This window comes from Vulpes lagopus, chromosome 10 (genome assembly GCF_018345385.1).
Source record: "Vulpes lagopus strain Blue_001 chromosome 10, ASM1834538v1, whole genome shotgun sequence".
Lineage (NCBI taxonomy): Eukaryota > Metazoa > Chordata > Mammalia > Carnivora > Canidae > Vulpes > Vulpes lagopus.
Window position 1 is genome coordinate 3,162,301 of NC_054833.1, and position 15,244 is coordinate 3,177,544.

General features: G+C 41.9%; 1 protein-coding gene across 7 annotated transcripts in view; it reads left to right on the forward strand.

Moving 5' to 3' along the window:
- The window catches only part of RIPOR2 (RHO family interacting cell polarization regulator 2), a 220,819-nt gene that overhangs the window by 151,151 nt on the left and 54,424 nt on the right, over positions 1–15,244 (forward strand). For all 7 annotated transcript variants that reach the window (XM_041770239.1, XM_041770244.1, XM_041770246.1 and 4 more), the window contains exons 2-5: positions 10,755–10,881; positions 12,229–12,384; positions 13,209–13,287; positions 14,799–14,822. In XM_041770239.1, coding sequence (XP_041626173.1) covers positions 10,755–10,881; positions 12,229–12,384; positions 13,209–13,287; positions 14,799–14,822 — 386 coding nt within the window. The remainder of the gene's footprint in view (positions 1–10,754; positions 10,882–12,228; positions 12,385–13,208; positions 13,288–14,798; positions 14,823–15,244) is intronic.

Here is a 15,244-nt window from a genome sequence, read left to right on the forward strand (position 1 = left end):
ATCCACTGGAATAAAAGAAAAAACAGACTTTTCATTTTCCCAAGGTTGAAGCAGTGTCAATTACCTACAGGCTTTTGCAACTAACTGTCCCAGTGAATAGACATGCTATTAACATTTCTTCTTTACTCTTCAAATGAGTCAGCCAGACCCTTAAAATAGTTTTACCATGCTCTGCTGTCATTGCTTTGAGCAGTGATTAAAGAGAAAGAAATAAGGATGTGCTCGCTTTGGCAGCACATACACTAAAATTGGAAAGAAATAAGGAAATAGTCATGTCAAAATACTTTATATCTATAGGTCTCTTGTAAAGTGTGTATGGTTTTCTCATTAATGTATTCTATTTTATTGATAAAAGATGCATCTTCAAAGGACAAGCTCTAATTAACAGGAAAAAACATTAGTTCAGACTAAGTCTTTTACATACATTATCTCATTTTCTTCTTGCAACAACCTAGGAGACTTAATATTATTGACATCATTTTATTGAGAAAAATTGGAGCATAGAGAGGACCGGTGACTTGTGTGAAACCTGGATCAGCCTGGCACCAAAGCCAATGCTTTTCTATCCTACTCTGTACTAAGAATCAAAGAAGTTGATGCAGATAGATGGTGTCTACCCTCAAAAGTTTATAGCTTGGTTGAAAAGAGATATTCAAGGAAATAGTTATAATACAAGTAGGTCCCTGAATCTGTGAGTTCCCACCAGTGATGCAGAGTTTTTCTGTTCTTGAGGAAAGACGTTCTGGCAAACTGCCCAGAAATGCTATGAAGAATAATTGTCTTCTGTGTTGTGAAGTTAATTGGTTAAACCCATTGAATAAGAATCCCTGAGTCCGTCCTGACAATCCTGAAAATAAAGGAATAAACAAACAAATACATAAAGAAGATTAAGGAAAGCTCTCTCTTATAGTAGAAAAAAGTTATTGAGTTTAAAGAGTACCATTTTGCCACCATCATAGTAATGCTTGATTTGGGCAAGAACCAACAATGGACAACGCTGCAACTCCCATGTCAGAGTAACAAGATATTTGAATAGCCTTGAAGTACCTCCTTACCAACTACTTATCAATTACAGAGGCAAAAAATAGTAACTTTCCAGGGGCGAAACTGACCAACAACACCTCTACCTAGTTGAGGTGTTGAACGTTAACATCACCAGTCATGGGACCATGGGACCCCTTGTGCCTTCTATACAATGCCTTAAGAAGGGTAACAATATCATTTATGTGATGTTCCTGGCAAAAATACAAAGCCTGAATATGAATCTAATTATGAGAAAGTGTCAGACAAACCCAAACTAAGGAACATTCTAGAACACAGCTGGTCTGTACTCTATGAAAATGTCAATGTCAGGAAAGACAAAGAAAAGACAAAAAACCACCCCACATTAGAGGAGACTATAGACACATGACAAGAGAAACAGTGCATGATCCTGAAACAGGTCCTTGCATGAGAGTGGAGGGATGATATGTGTTATGTTACTGGGACAATTGGTGAAATTTGAACAAGGTCTGTACATTAGATAATAGTATTGTGTTCATGTTTAATTTCCTGATATTAACAATTGTACTCTGGTCGTGTAAGTGAATGTCTATATTCATAGGAAATACACACTGACATATTTAAAAGAAAATTTGCATCACATTTGCAAATTGTGCAATGAGGAGGAGAAAATATATATGTAAATATGTATAAACAAATTGCCCTCAAATTATTTAGGCAGTATTGTGTATGTGTGTGTGCACGGGGAGGACCACAAAGTAAAATATGGCAGATGTCAACAAATAATGAATCTGGGTGAAAGATATGAGAGCTTTTGGTATTTTCCTTACAACTTTCCTGTAAGCTTTAAATATTTCCAAATCACATGTTTGTTTTTAAATTGTCTTTTGAACTGGGCTTGCAACTCACTCATGTGTTTAGACCTTGGCTGTATTTAAAGTGGTGCAGTTTTTTAATTATCTAAAAATTGCTATCTTCAGAAAGATACTCGTTTCCGACTTTGCTAGCATTTACCTGTCCAGATCATTCCCATTCTGGAGATGGCCAGTTTTATCTTCTTTATGAAACTTCTGGTGGCCCCTGTCTCACTGATCTTCCTCTCTATTGAGAGAAGTTTGTCACTTGATTGAAGGGATGAGATATTCAGAAAAGTAGTTATAATACAAGTGGGTCCCTGGATCTGTGAATTCCCACCCGTGATACTCTATATATTTTACATTATGATTAACAGTGAGTCTTCTTAAGCACTTACTACGTTGTGTATATTCTCTCATTGCACATCACAAAAATCCTCTAAATGTTTGTCCTTTATATAAACAAGGAGACTGGGATTCAGAAAAGTAACGAGCAGAAGTTCATACAGCTGTAAACAGTACAGACAAGTCTGAGTCCAGATTCCTGTCATCTCTGCCTTGTTGTCTTCCTGGAGCCCTGAGAAATAGGTCCCGGTCCTTGTTATGCCTTACATCACAAATTGCCTCCCATCTACTAATGTAAAGCCATATTTTCTTATCCAATTAAATTATTAAAGCTGTTTAAAGCAGAGATCCATTTGGGTTCTCTTTGGATCTTGGACAACAAGTAGCAACTGTGCCAGTGTTGAGCATATCACATACACTTAATTATGTGTCGATTGATGGAGTCCTAGAAAACAAGGAAAGAAAACCAGCAATATCAGTTTCCAGAGATTCTGAAGATGAATTTCTTTCTTTTTCTCCCAAGTGGATTGAACCCAAGTCTTTATTATCACAATCTCTGTGTCTCTCAAGCATTTTCCCTTTTATAAAGCACTCCTTGATTTTATGTATATTTTCAGGCAGAAGTCCTGCTGTCTGCAGGGATGATGAGAATTCAGGTTTAGAAGATGTCCACGTAAAAAAAAAAAAAACAAAAAAATAAAAAAAAGAAGATGTCCACGTAAAGTCTTGTACTTGTAAAACTGAATAATGCTTTGATCTCAGTTGACCTTACAATGCTTGTCTGTTAAAATGGGGAGGAAATACTACTCTCATTGTACAGACATCAAATTAGAGATCCAGCAAGCTTAGTACTCACCCAAGAGGCCATGTTGGTTATTCCATCTCTTGCTGAGGAGTGGGGCTATGCTGGTTGTTCTATAGATTTTTTTTTATCTAGTCAGGCTAAGTCTTTATTATCTTGTCTTAGAGTGATGTGTCTTAGAGTGATGTATCATGCATGCATTTATTATGTAGTTAACAATGTTGACAACCAAGAAGCAAATATTAGCATTGACTTAATTTATTTTAAAGCAGTACATTACAAAAAATAGCCAAGACTTAAATATATCTACTTTTTTTTAAAGATTAGTCAACTTCTGTAATAGGTACCTTGCAACCATATAATAAGCAGACACCTATTTTTAGGCTTCATCTTAAATAATCATTTAGCATAGCAGGCTATTTACATCTGGCCCACATGCCTCTTTCAGACAACTGAATTATACTTCTGCTCTTGACCAAGATGTGGGGGAGCATAAACAGGATGGAATTGTTAAGAAGCAGAGCAGAGGCACACAAATCAGGCATGCAGAAATGACTCAGAAGGCACAGGGCTGGGGGAGCGGCATGGGGCACCCTACATGGCCTGACGATCAAAACACGAAAGCATCAACTCTCAGGTAGTTGTTCCTTGATTCAGCTTTTCACGTCCTGATTTTTTGACGCTTCCTCTTGCAGAAGTAATGATGATTTTTCTAAAAATTGATCATGATTTTTAATAGTTTTATTGATGTAGAATTCACATACCATAAAGTTCACTCATCCTGAGTGTACAGTTGGGGTCTTAGGAAATGTGTGCAGTTGCCAGACCATGGCCAGAGTGCAGTTTTAGCATGCTCCTATGATCCCCCAAATGACTCTCCTGCCCCTGTGCCTGCTCCCATCCTTGGCACCAGGCAAACACTTGAATTGATTGTAGCATTTGTTACTTTTGCCAATGCACTGCCCCAGCAACCTGCCACCTGACCTCCTGGTCATTGTCCTATCTCAGAGGATTGGTCTCAGTCTAACTTCTGGAGAGGGCATAGCTTTGAAACAGTGGCAATTGATGGTTTTTAAGTAGACGCTCTCCCGTCGTAAGGAATGGAGATATCCCTACCGTCATCACTCAGATGTCATAGATGTCTCATATATTCCAGAATACCTGTGTGTGTCCTTAATCAGAAGACTTGGTTAAATAAAAAGAGGAAAACACTGTAAAAACCTTTCTTTTCAAGGGTTAGGGCAATGACACAGCTATTATGTTGTATTTTAATGTCATGATGTCTGGTGTCCTGCAACTCAAGCATGAACTAATGCTAATTGCTCCCGCATTTCCCAAAGAGAAACCCCAGTGTTTCCTTCCCGGGGTTCCGTTTGCCTTTGGTCACATCTTAAAATCAGAAATAAAAAGCATGTGTCATATAGACTGGTTGGATTTCCTTTTATTATCCAAAGGAGAACATGGAGTAGACCTAAGTACCCTTTTTTTTTAAGATTTTATTTATTTATTCATGAGAAACACAGACAGAGGCAGAGACATAGGCAGAGGGAAAGACATAGGCTCTCCACAGGGAGCCTGATGCAGGACTCGATCCCAGCACCCTGGGATCATGACCTGAGCTGAAGGCAGGTGCTCAACCACTGAGCCACCCAGGCATCTCAACCTAAATACCCTTTTAAAGATAGTTTAAGAAAAAAATCTCATGTACAAACCCCTCAACATAGCCCTATAAAAAGAATCTGGTAAGAATAAACAGGATACAAAATTTAGCATGCATTATGTTCAAAATCTTTATGTTTTAAATGGAAAGGAGAAACTTGAGGAACATGAAATACACCAAAATTCTACTGGTGGTCGTCCTCAGGTGATGGAAGTGGGCTGGTTCTCTCTCACGCCCTGTGCCCTGCCTTCTTTCTATCTTTCATATTTCCTGATATAGCAGAGTGCTGTCACGCTTGGAAAAACTAAAAGAACCCAATAATTCCTATTTCTGCAAATGAACCTCCGTATATTTGACTCTAACGATCATATTCACATTCCTTCTAGTGGATGAGACAGTTTATCCAGGTACGTTATGGGTTAATCCATGTGACCACCACCACCTCTCTGAACTAGTCAGCTTGGAGACACTGGCCTGGCAGGTGTTAAAAGGAGGTCAGCCTGCAGCTGGGCTGCCAGGATCCTTACCCTAGCATACTTAATTAACCTCATGGGTCCCTAAGAGGAATGGTTCAAATTTTGGGAGAGAGGCTTGCCCCTCAAGCTAATCAAATTCACAAGAACATATAAGCCAGAATACCAGTTTATAAAAATACAACGGATAATAGGCCTGTCCCCAGGATTGAACTTTTCAAAAGTTTTTCTTCTGCATTTGCTACTTCTGCTGGCAGTGCTACTCCAAGCTTTGATGTAGGGCCCTGCTGAGTGATTCAACTTCTTCATCGCCCACCCGCAAGCAACTCTCCAGGGGTGATTTCTATCACTCATTCATCTCTTCTGAAAAGTCAGCTTATCACTATGTTCTCCCGAGAGCTGGCTATTTCCCGGCTCTGAAATGCACTCAGATTTGCACATTTTATTTCTGGTCAAACAGGGCAGGAGACAAGTGGAGGGAGGGGGCAGTTCTTGATCTCCTGGGGGTGGTTTTTATCTGCCTCAGAGCCCTCCCCAGACCCTGCTATCTCTAGCCTCTGTGCTCTTCTCCAAAAACGGCCTGCTGATTTGATGAGCTATCTTCTAATTTGAACAAACTCAAGGACATTCTGTCAGGGAGTGGTGGCTCATAGCACCCACCAAGGCCCAGTGCACCTGTGTCGGTGTGTTATGACGTGTAGAATCCTACACTCGTTTCCATTTCAAAAGCCCCCAGTCTGGTGGTTGGATCCCATCACTGTGCAGTAGAGGAGGAAGCTGCGGTTTCATTGTATAAACAGTCAAGAAGAGAAACAGCTGTGATTTTCTGGCTTCTTTTCCAAGAGGCTCAGCTCAGAATGGTAGGGCTTATTTAAATCAAGGTGCTTGAGATTCTTTCCAGAAGAGTTCCATCCTGCCCATGGATTAGGGAATGGCAGGGCAGGGGTGGGCTACCTGGTACAGCAGCAGGGCCTCTTGGGACAAAGCAAAGTGAGGCGCAAGCCCACAGCTTGACCAGTGGCCGAAGATTTGAAGCTTTTCCAGGATGTAATGCATACAAAGGAATGGTGGTGCTGGCATTTTCAGGAGGACCGGGGAAGGAGTCACTAATTTAGGGACTGTAAACATTTTCAAAGCCCCAGCAGTTTTAAGTAGCAGCATCCAAAGAGTTTGTTGTTTTGTATGGCATTTCTTGGTTACTAGATATGGTATTTGGAGAGCCTTGGCCTTACACTTTGGGTCCGGTTCATGCCAAGTACTGTTCCACCTCTACAAGTTTGGCAGATGAAAATAAAGATGTTGGTACAAAGCTTAGAACTCATAATAAGAACCTCACTGGGGGAATCGGAATTGTTCTGGTGTAATGAGAACTTGTGACACCAAACACATTATTTCTTGGAAATCTTATTTCTCCTTTGTGAGACTCCTATACGACAGTCTAAACATGGTTGTTATCCAACACTTACGATGTTTGTTCTTTCTTTGTCCTTTTTTTATTGAGGTATAATTGACAGGCAATATCCTATTAATTTCAGGCGTACATCACAGCAAGTCAACATGTTTCTACATTATGAAGTGACCTCCAGGATAAGTCTCATTGCCATCTGTCCCATCATATATACTTTTTTGTGCGATGTTCTTTTTCTTCTAGTCTTAACTTGGGCAGCTCCAAATGTCTGCCATTACAAAAAAGAATTTTGCATCATGGGGCACCTGGGTGGCTCAGTCAGTTAAGCAACTGCCTTTGGCTCAGATCATGATCTCAGGGTCCTGGGATCGAGCCCTGCATCGGGCTCTGCACTCAGTCAGTGGTTCTGCTTCTCTCTCTGCCTCTGCCCCCTCCCTTCTTGTGCTCACTCTTTCTCTCTCTTTCTCAATAAAGAAAGAAAATCTAAAAAAAAAAAAAAAAAAAAGGAAAATGAACACAAACATTAAAATATGCTGGACTACTCCTCAGTCCCTCTGATCCATAGACTGTGCACACTTTCGGAGCTTTTCTATTCCATGTAATACTTTATATTGTTTTGTTTGTAACACTCCTTGTATCACAGCTTTGCTCTGAAATTTGTCCTGGTGATCTTTCCACGTGGGCCTATTGTTTTTAAAACTGCCGCCTCGTATTCTATCCCATGGTTTTGCCATAATGTAGTGACCATTGCTGTAAAGATGATCATTCATACCCTTTCCATTTTTCCACTGTTACATTACTTGTCAGGAATATCCTTGTATATGCCCATTTGTGAACTTCAGTCTTTGTCTCCAGGACATACCAAAAAGTAGATGGGATGTGTTAAAGGACATGTATGTTTTACTTTTTAAATAGATGCTGCCAGATTGTCCTCCAACCTTTGGGTACTACTTTGCACCCCTACCAGCAATAATCGTGTAGTTCTACTGTGGTCCTTTTTTTAAGTTAAGGCTTTTAGGCCGAAAAAAGCATTCACTGTTAAAATGCAAATTATCTGGTGGGGATGGCTGGTTTTAAATCCTTAAAGCCGGGATCCCTGGGTGGCGCAGCGGTTTGGCGCCTGCCTTTGGCCCAGGGCGCGATCCTGGAGACCCGGGATCGAATCCCACGTCGGGCTCCCGGTGCATGGAGCCTGCTTATCCCTCTGCCTGTGTCTCTGCCTCTCTCTCTCTCTCTCTGTGACTATCATAAATAAATAAAACTAAAAATAAAATAAAATAAAATAAATCCTTAAAGCCTTGAAAATGAGTGGTGTAGTTTTGGGGGTGGTTTTGCTGGACGCTGGAACCGCTGCCTCCATGGGACTTCTAGGAAGCCAGAGAGGAATCTGCAGACTTAGCAGATTTGGCAGGTCCAGAGATGGGAGTGGGGTCACCAAAAAGGTGATCACAGAGCATTGCAGGATGACTTGCAAGTGGGGAGGAGCTGAGGAAGCTGGAAGACTGGTAGCAAAAAACTAGCCCTATTTCAGAGTTAGGGTTGTGGGTGGGGCACATGTTTGTGTACACTCTGTTTCTAATAGCTCCTCCTCTGTTCCTAATAGCACCCCGTCCCAAACTACTCCTTTTCTCCAAGAGCCTGACATTGTGTGGAGGCTGTGCACACTTGTTTTATGACTCTCCTTGGGCAGTTTGTCAGCCTTTGGGAGAACTGACTCTCAGGATAGAGATCTCAGCCTAATCCAGCTCTCAACCAAATTCTTTCCTGATAATGATCATTTTTAAGACCAGAAAGGCTCATTCCTACAGATCATCCATTCAACCTGTAACAGAAAGCTTCTGAGGGCTTCACCCACCCTGAAGCACTTTACAATCTTAGAATCATGGACAAATGTTTTTTTTATTCTCAAGACCATTCCTTATCTATCACTGAACCAAGGAAGAAGGTAAATTATTCTAGCATCTGGTTCATATGTTTTACTCACTCACTGTTTAATTCATTTAAAGACATTTAAACTTTGCAAAGAGAGGCTTATTTAAAATTGAATACTACTTTTTAAAAGTGGGATTTGATAAATTTTAGCAGATTATTTTAACTAAAGTTTTCAAATTTCAACCAATATCATCTTTTTTTCCTTTGCTTTGCTGAGCCTAAGAATCACCTGAGGACCTTTTCAAAATCTAGATACCACATGGCACTCCACATTAATTAAACTGAATGTCTGGGCATGGGAACCAGGTGCCCATGGTAGAAACTATGGACGAGAGAAAAAAAATCTTTTTGGCTTAAAAATTTCTAGGAAGTACAAGTCATGCCATTAAAATATTTTAAATGCTTTAATTCTTTTTCTGTGATCAAAGAATTCTATAATGCAATAGATCTATTGAACACTAATTTACAAAATGAGATATAATACTAATAAAATTTGCCAAATTTAGGGGTGCCTGGGTGGCTTACTCGGTTGAGTGCCCGACTCTTGATCTCTGCTCAGGTCTCCATCTCAAGGTCATTTTGTTTGAGCCTGTACTGGGCTCCATGCTGGGCCTGGCACCTGCTTTAGGCCTTAAGGTGCATTTTTTATTATAAAACTAATGAGTACAGAATTAACATAAGCTATAGTGTCTAGTTGATACTCATGTGGATACAAAGATAGCACAGGCAGGCTTTAGGAACCTAAGAAGTGGACGGGCCCTCCCCATAAGCAGCAGAGGGCACTCAGGAGAACCTCATTAAGTCTTGCATTTTGTCCTCCCATTGATGCACCTGATATTAACTTGACCACACACACACAAACACACACACACACACACACACACTTCCACTTCATCTCTTTTAAAATTCTAAAGAATGCCTGCAAAATTTAAACTGCCCCCACCCAAGGCTGGAATGAAATGAGTGGGACCCTTGTCTTCATCCAGGTCAAAGAGGAAACCTGTCGCCTGCTGACTCACTCAGTTCTGTGCCCATTGCCCAGTGAGTCAGCATCTGTGCACCACAAGAATGCCTTGCAAACCCTGGAGCTGCTTTCTTCTAGAGAGGGCCCGAGGGAGGGAAGGGAGGGAATGAGGGGATTTAAAAACCAGCTGCAGGGTGCAGAAGGAGCCTGTCTGTCCTCCCTCTGGGGAAGCAACTCACTGCAACCTCCTTCCCTTGCTGAGTTGCCTGGAGGGGCTTCGAGCAAGGCCTGGTGAGGTTGGCTCTTCCATCCCATCTGCATCAGCCAGAGAAGTTCTTCTGCTATCTTTTAGCTTTCCATGCTTGCTGGCTGGACATTTAAAGGACAGTTTTTGGTGTCCATCTAACAGGCCGTTTTGGTGTCTGCCCACCTTGCAAATGCTCACTCTGGACAATAGCCGCCCCCCCCTCTCCTGCTCCTGGGGACCTGCCCTTCGCCCACCCCACCCCCCTCTCCCACCTGAGCATCCCCACTAAGACAATGGTAGGTGGTCCCACTCCTCCCCACCTAGGGGAATAGTTACATAACAGCTCAGGCTGTCTGTGAGTCTTGACAACAGCCAAGCAAGCGACTAGAATGGGGGATGTGTCTTCTGCTGATCTTCCCTCTCACTTGGCCGCTCTGCTCTTGTTGTCGTATCATCATAACCTAGATCATCAGCACTTGTGGGAGTGCTCTCTTTACTCGTCTTCTCTTGGCGCTGCCACAGTAATATGATCATTATCTTTCAAAATATACTGAAAGGTAGAAAAAAGGAGAACACGGCTAAGTAAATTCATCTCTCAAGAAGCCTAGTGTTCTGAGCCACCTGACTTCTCATTGTAGAATTCTCCCCCGAGATCTGACTGTGTTTTGAATGGAAGCAGGACTCAGCTGACAGTTCGAGTTGGCCTCTTTGTGTGTTTCTGCTATTGTTTTGCTGTTGAACAGAGGTAAACATTCCGAAGTTTTCATGTATTTGAACCTTGTCTAAAAAAAGTAATAATAATAAATCCCTGAAAAGAAACCTGAAATGACTGATAATTGTGTGCGATTTCTATTTATTTCTGCCTCAGTAGGTGGGTATCTTTTTTTTCTTCACCTGAGAGCTGAACCCTTTGGTTTGAAGAGAAGTCAGAGGAAAGAAGGCTTACAAACATCTCATGGTCTCATGACTCACCTCACCTCACCTTTGTCATTGTTGACAGGCTTAGTGGGTTTTTTTTCTGTCTGGACCTGCCTGTAATTTGCCATCATCTTTCCACTGTCTTCCAGGACTACCAGCCAGACTCCCAGAAATCATGTTGGTAGGATCCCAGTCCTTCTCGCCTGGGGGGCCCAATGGGATCATCAGAAGTCAGTCCTTTGCAGGGTTCAGCGGCCTTCAGGAGAGGCGATCCAGGCAAGTCGTTTGCTCATGTGTGGTTCTCTCCCGGAACGCATCTCTGTGCAGCTCGAGAAGGACGTGAGCTCATGCTCAGAAGAGGCTGTGCGAGCTTGCAGCCTTGTCAGAACACACACACACACACACACATACACACACACACACACACGTCATTTTAATCTCCTTCATGGAAAAGATGTAATGTATTGAAAATTAAGTGCTATAGTTTCTTTTCTGTCACTGGGAATTCCTCCTGCCAAGCAGATGGCTGGAGATTTTGGACAAGCTGGTGGCCTGTGTGCCTTGCTCTCCCTACCCCACCCTTTGGGCAGCACATTGTCCCTGCCACCAGATGTGGGAGCCTGTTTGCTGTAAAGTTATGCAGTGTGTAAAGACGGCCTCTGCACATCGACTCTGGGAAGCAGATGTCATTGGGACACAGGCTGGGGAAAGTTAGTCGTCTGGTTTCTCTGGAATCTCCCTCTATCTAAAATAGGATGCAGGGGAACTCAACAGGGAAAACATGGGGAATGAAATAGGTTAACACAGTGAGTTTTGTTTTTGGTTTTTCAGACACAACAGAGGTCTTGGGCTCTCGGGAGCCTATGTAATCTGACCTGTCTTGTCCCTTTTGGTACAGACAGTCATGCAGAGGAAAATACTAACTGATCTGGAAGGCTCGGGGCAGGCACCTGCCAGACCCGGAGGTCACGGCTTTCCCTTTGACAGCTGGGTCCGTGAGGCTCTGGCCTCTCCATATCCTAATCAAATCAGTGGTTGGGGTCTAAGTTATCAGGTGTCCATCTTCCCCTGCAGGCTGCCTCCCTGCCACTAACAGAGACGCTGAGTTTTATGCTCTACCTAAAGATAATTTACTCCAGAAAAAGAAAGCTTAAAAAAAGCCATAGGTTAGGCCTTATGTACCTTTCTTTAACGCCGTCTGGAGTGACCCTTTATCTAGAAACAGTTCCTTTACATCCTAGTCAAATTTAGTAGACATTGTGCCTGATGTAGCATTGCACACGTATTTTTTTTCCTACTGAATTGTACCCTTCTGCTTCCTCGTTTCCTTGGAAGCACTTGTCTTTCTGTAAGGTTTCAGTGACCTGGTAGGTCTTCACTCAGAGCACGTGACCTGACCCTGGGTAGCCACTGCCCTGCAGAGTTTCCCAATTTTAGCGGTTCACAAATCTAAAAGTAGATCTGCTGCTAAATTACACATAGAATGGCTCAGTTTATTCAGCTCTCAGGGACTGAGATCTTCCCCAAAAGACACTAATGCAAACACGAGATGATCAAAAGGACTTTTCTTTGCTCAAACCCTTTTGGATGCCGAGACTCATGATTTTCTTTTTCTTGGTGTAGATGTAACTCCTTCATTGAAAATCCCTCTGCTCTCAAGAAGCCTCAGGCCAAGCTGAAGAAAATGCACAATTTGGGACACAAAAGCAACAGCCTTCCCAAAGAGCCTCAGCCTCAGAGGGTGGAAGAGGTCATCAGAGCCTTGAAAAATGGACTCGAGTAAGAGCTCTAACCTAATAATGCCCTAGAATCTTGTTCCTTTCTGAAATCCCCCTGGGGCCAGGGCGGGGCAGGGGGAGTTGGGGGGGAGGAGGAGAAGGAGCGTGCAGAAAAAGCTAAAAAGATCATTTTAAATTGTTGATTTCTGTAGTAGATATTTCATTCTCGCACCATAATCCAGAGGCCTTCGATGAGTCTCAAACATGTGAAATATGTCGGATTTCCAGATCCCATTATCCATAACATTGAAGGAGATCTCAACTAGTCACACGTTTAACTCGACACAGTGTTAGTTTCACTCAGACCAACGGTAGACAGACATCTCCATTTTTGTGATTGCTTAGGAAGGATTCTGGAACTTTCCCAAGTTATTATATATTATGTTATGTTATATATTATAGTATAGTATATCATTATAAGGATCGTTTGCCCAGAATAAAATCTCCCTGGTTTTGGGAGGAGACCTCTAGAGTCAGTGTTGTATTTAACTAGATAGAATTCTCTGAGCTTGGACCCAGGACTGATTCCATAGTTATTTTGCCCATTCCTTCCCCACTGGTTTTTCGTTTTTTGGACTTTCAGCCTCACTGGGGTTCGCTTTTTTTTTTTTTTTTCTCACCACTGGATGGTGTCAGAAGCAACCACTAGAGCCTTCAGAAAGTGGAGAGATTTGGGAACAACACAGCATCTTCCCCACTGACTCTGCCCTCCCCCAGAGCAGGGCACAGAGTCTTTCTCTCCTTCAGCAGGACTAGGTCAGCACCGGCAAAGATGCCCCTTGATGGGCACAGAGTTCACGAGCATGTTTCCTATTATTTTTGCAGTGAATATCTGGAGGTTCACCAGACAGAGTTGGACAAGCTGACAGCTCAGTTAAAAGATATGAGAAGAAACTCTCGCCTGGTAGGTTCCATCCAATCTTTAGGACGTTAACACAGTATTCCTTTTTTTGGCTAAGTATCTTTTCTTTTCTTTTCTTTTTAATCTTTTTTTATTGGATGGGGATGGGGAGCTAGGGATGACTATGGAGACAAGGAAGAACCTTTAAGAAAAGCAGACCCAAGGAGCAGAGTCCTATCTGCTTCCTGATTCGTATTGGAGAAGAAGGTTAAGTTTCTTCTCAGTGTTTTATTCTTCATACTTCTCAGTATTTGACAAGCATGTTTATGCAGATACACTTTACAATCAGGAAAAAATGTTAAAGAATAGCAACTACAACCCCTATGCCTCTCATCCAAATAATATAAGGAAATGAAAAGTCTGAGTTGTCCTAGAATTTTGTTAGTACAGAATTTGGAACCCAGAAGCACTAAGAAAATAGTATAGGTCAGTGACATCAGTGCAGCAAAGGGGATCCCAGGGACACCTGTAGTGGGAGGTTGGGAGAAGCCCCTGAGCCTGTTCCGTTCCATGTCTTTGTGTCCAGACACTTGCAGGTGTCCTCTATTCTAATGAATTTGTGAGGACTCGTCTGGTTGAAGAGGTGCTTCTCACCTACACACTACTTTAAATGATTTTGTTCTGTTCAAAAATTATCTAACACCTTAATGTTTCAAGGCATCAGAAAGCTCAGAAGTCTCCACACAACACATGACACCACTGCGCATTAATAGCTGCTGTCTTCTTCTGTTTTCAGAGATAAAATAAAATGTGTAGTGGTGTCCTTTTCGAAGGTGCAGAGGTTAAAAGCTTTATAGAAGTTAAAGATTTTATACCCTGATGATGTTAAGTATAAACCGCCCCATCTCTGTGGGGAAGGACTCCTTATGGAGTGGCTTCCTGCGCTTTGGAATGCCCTTGACCATCCTCAATGGCAAGAAATGTTTCTCCTTGAAGAACAATGGTGAATGGAGGCAGTAGCTTCCACCAGGACTTGGTGTTCCATAGGGGGAAAAAAAACTGCTCCTGAGGGGGACGTGGGAATGGTGTGCCGATTACACTGTAATGTGAGCATACAGGAAATGAACTTGCTTAAAATACAATTTGTGAAAAGCCTATCGCTGCGCTCCAGACTCTTCTTTAACACCAGTTTTATGTGTTTAAACAGGAAGGCTAGTGTTCTTTTAACACAGCTATACCTGCTACATTTGATGTTAATTTGTTTTATTTATTTAAAAGTTAATATGAATTTATGTGCCCCTCGGTGTGTAAGACAGAACACCTGAAACCAAGTGAAACTCTTAAAGCTCCCAGGGTACAGAGAGATTGGGGTGGAATTCTGGAGACACAGAGGATGAATAAATACTGGCTCTTAAAAGTACTCTTACTACCATTTCAAAGAACCCAGCAGAATTTGGCATGAATGATCGTTTCTTCACTGGTAATGCAGAAATGCAAACTAAATCCCTCTATTGACATTTGTAACGATTTTGAGGAAAATATATTTTAATCCAGATATTCCTTTTTTATTTTAGGGTGTGCTGTATGACCTAGACAAGGTAAGTTATCATTCTGTGCAAGAGTGTTGCAAAAAATAAAACACTGCATTTTTGGAGAGTCCGTGATTTCCTCTTTAGGCACAAGATCTCTGAGAACTGATGATTTTTCTAAGCCTAGTAAAAGTCATGCTTTTATCTAGTGAGGAGAATAAATAAGTCCCATGATCTGAGCTCCAATTCCATCCTGAGGGTCACTTCCATAAAAATGTCACCTGGTTGTAGGATTTCACCATGTGCTGCTAAGTTCAAGGACTTCCCAGGTATTCAGAGGTCCTTACCTGTGTTCTCTCTAAACATTGACTACCATAATTCAATGACTACCATATTTCATCAAATTGAAGACCTCTTAGATTGGAAGACACACTGTTATTTTATATGTCCCTAAGGAAAAAAATAGTGATTCCAGTTAAACCCTGGCATGG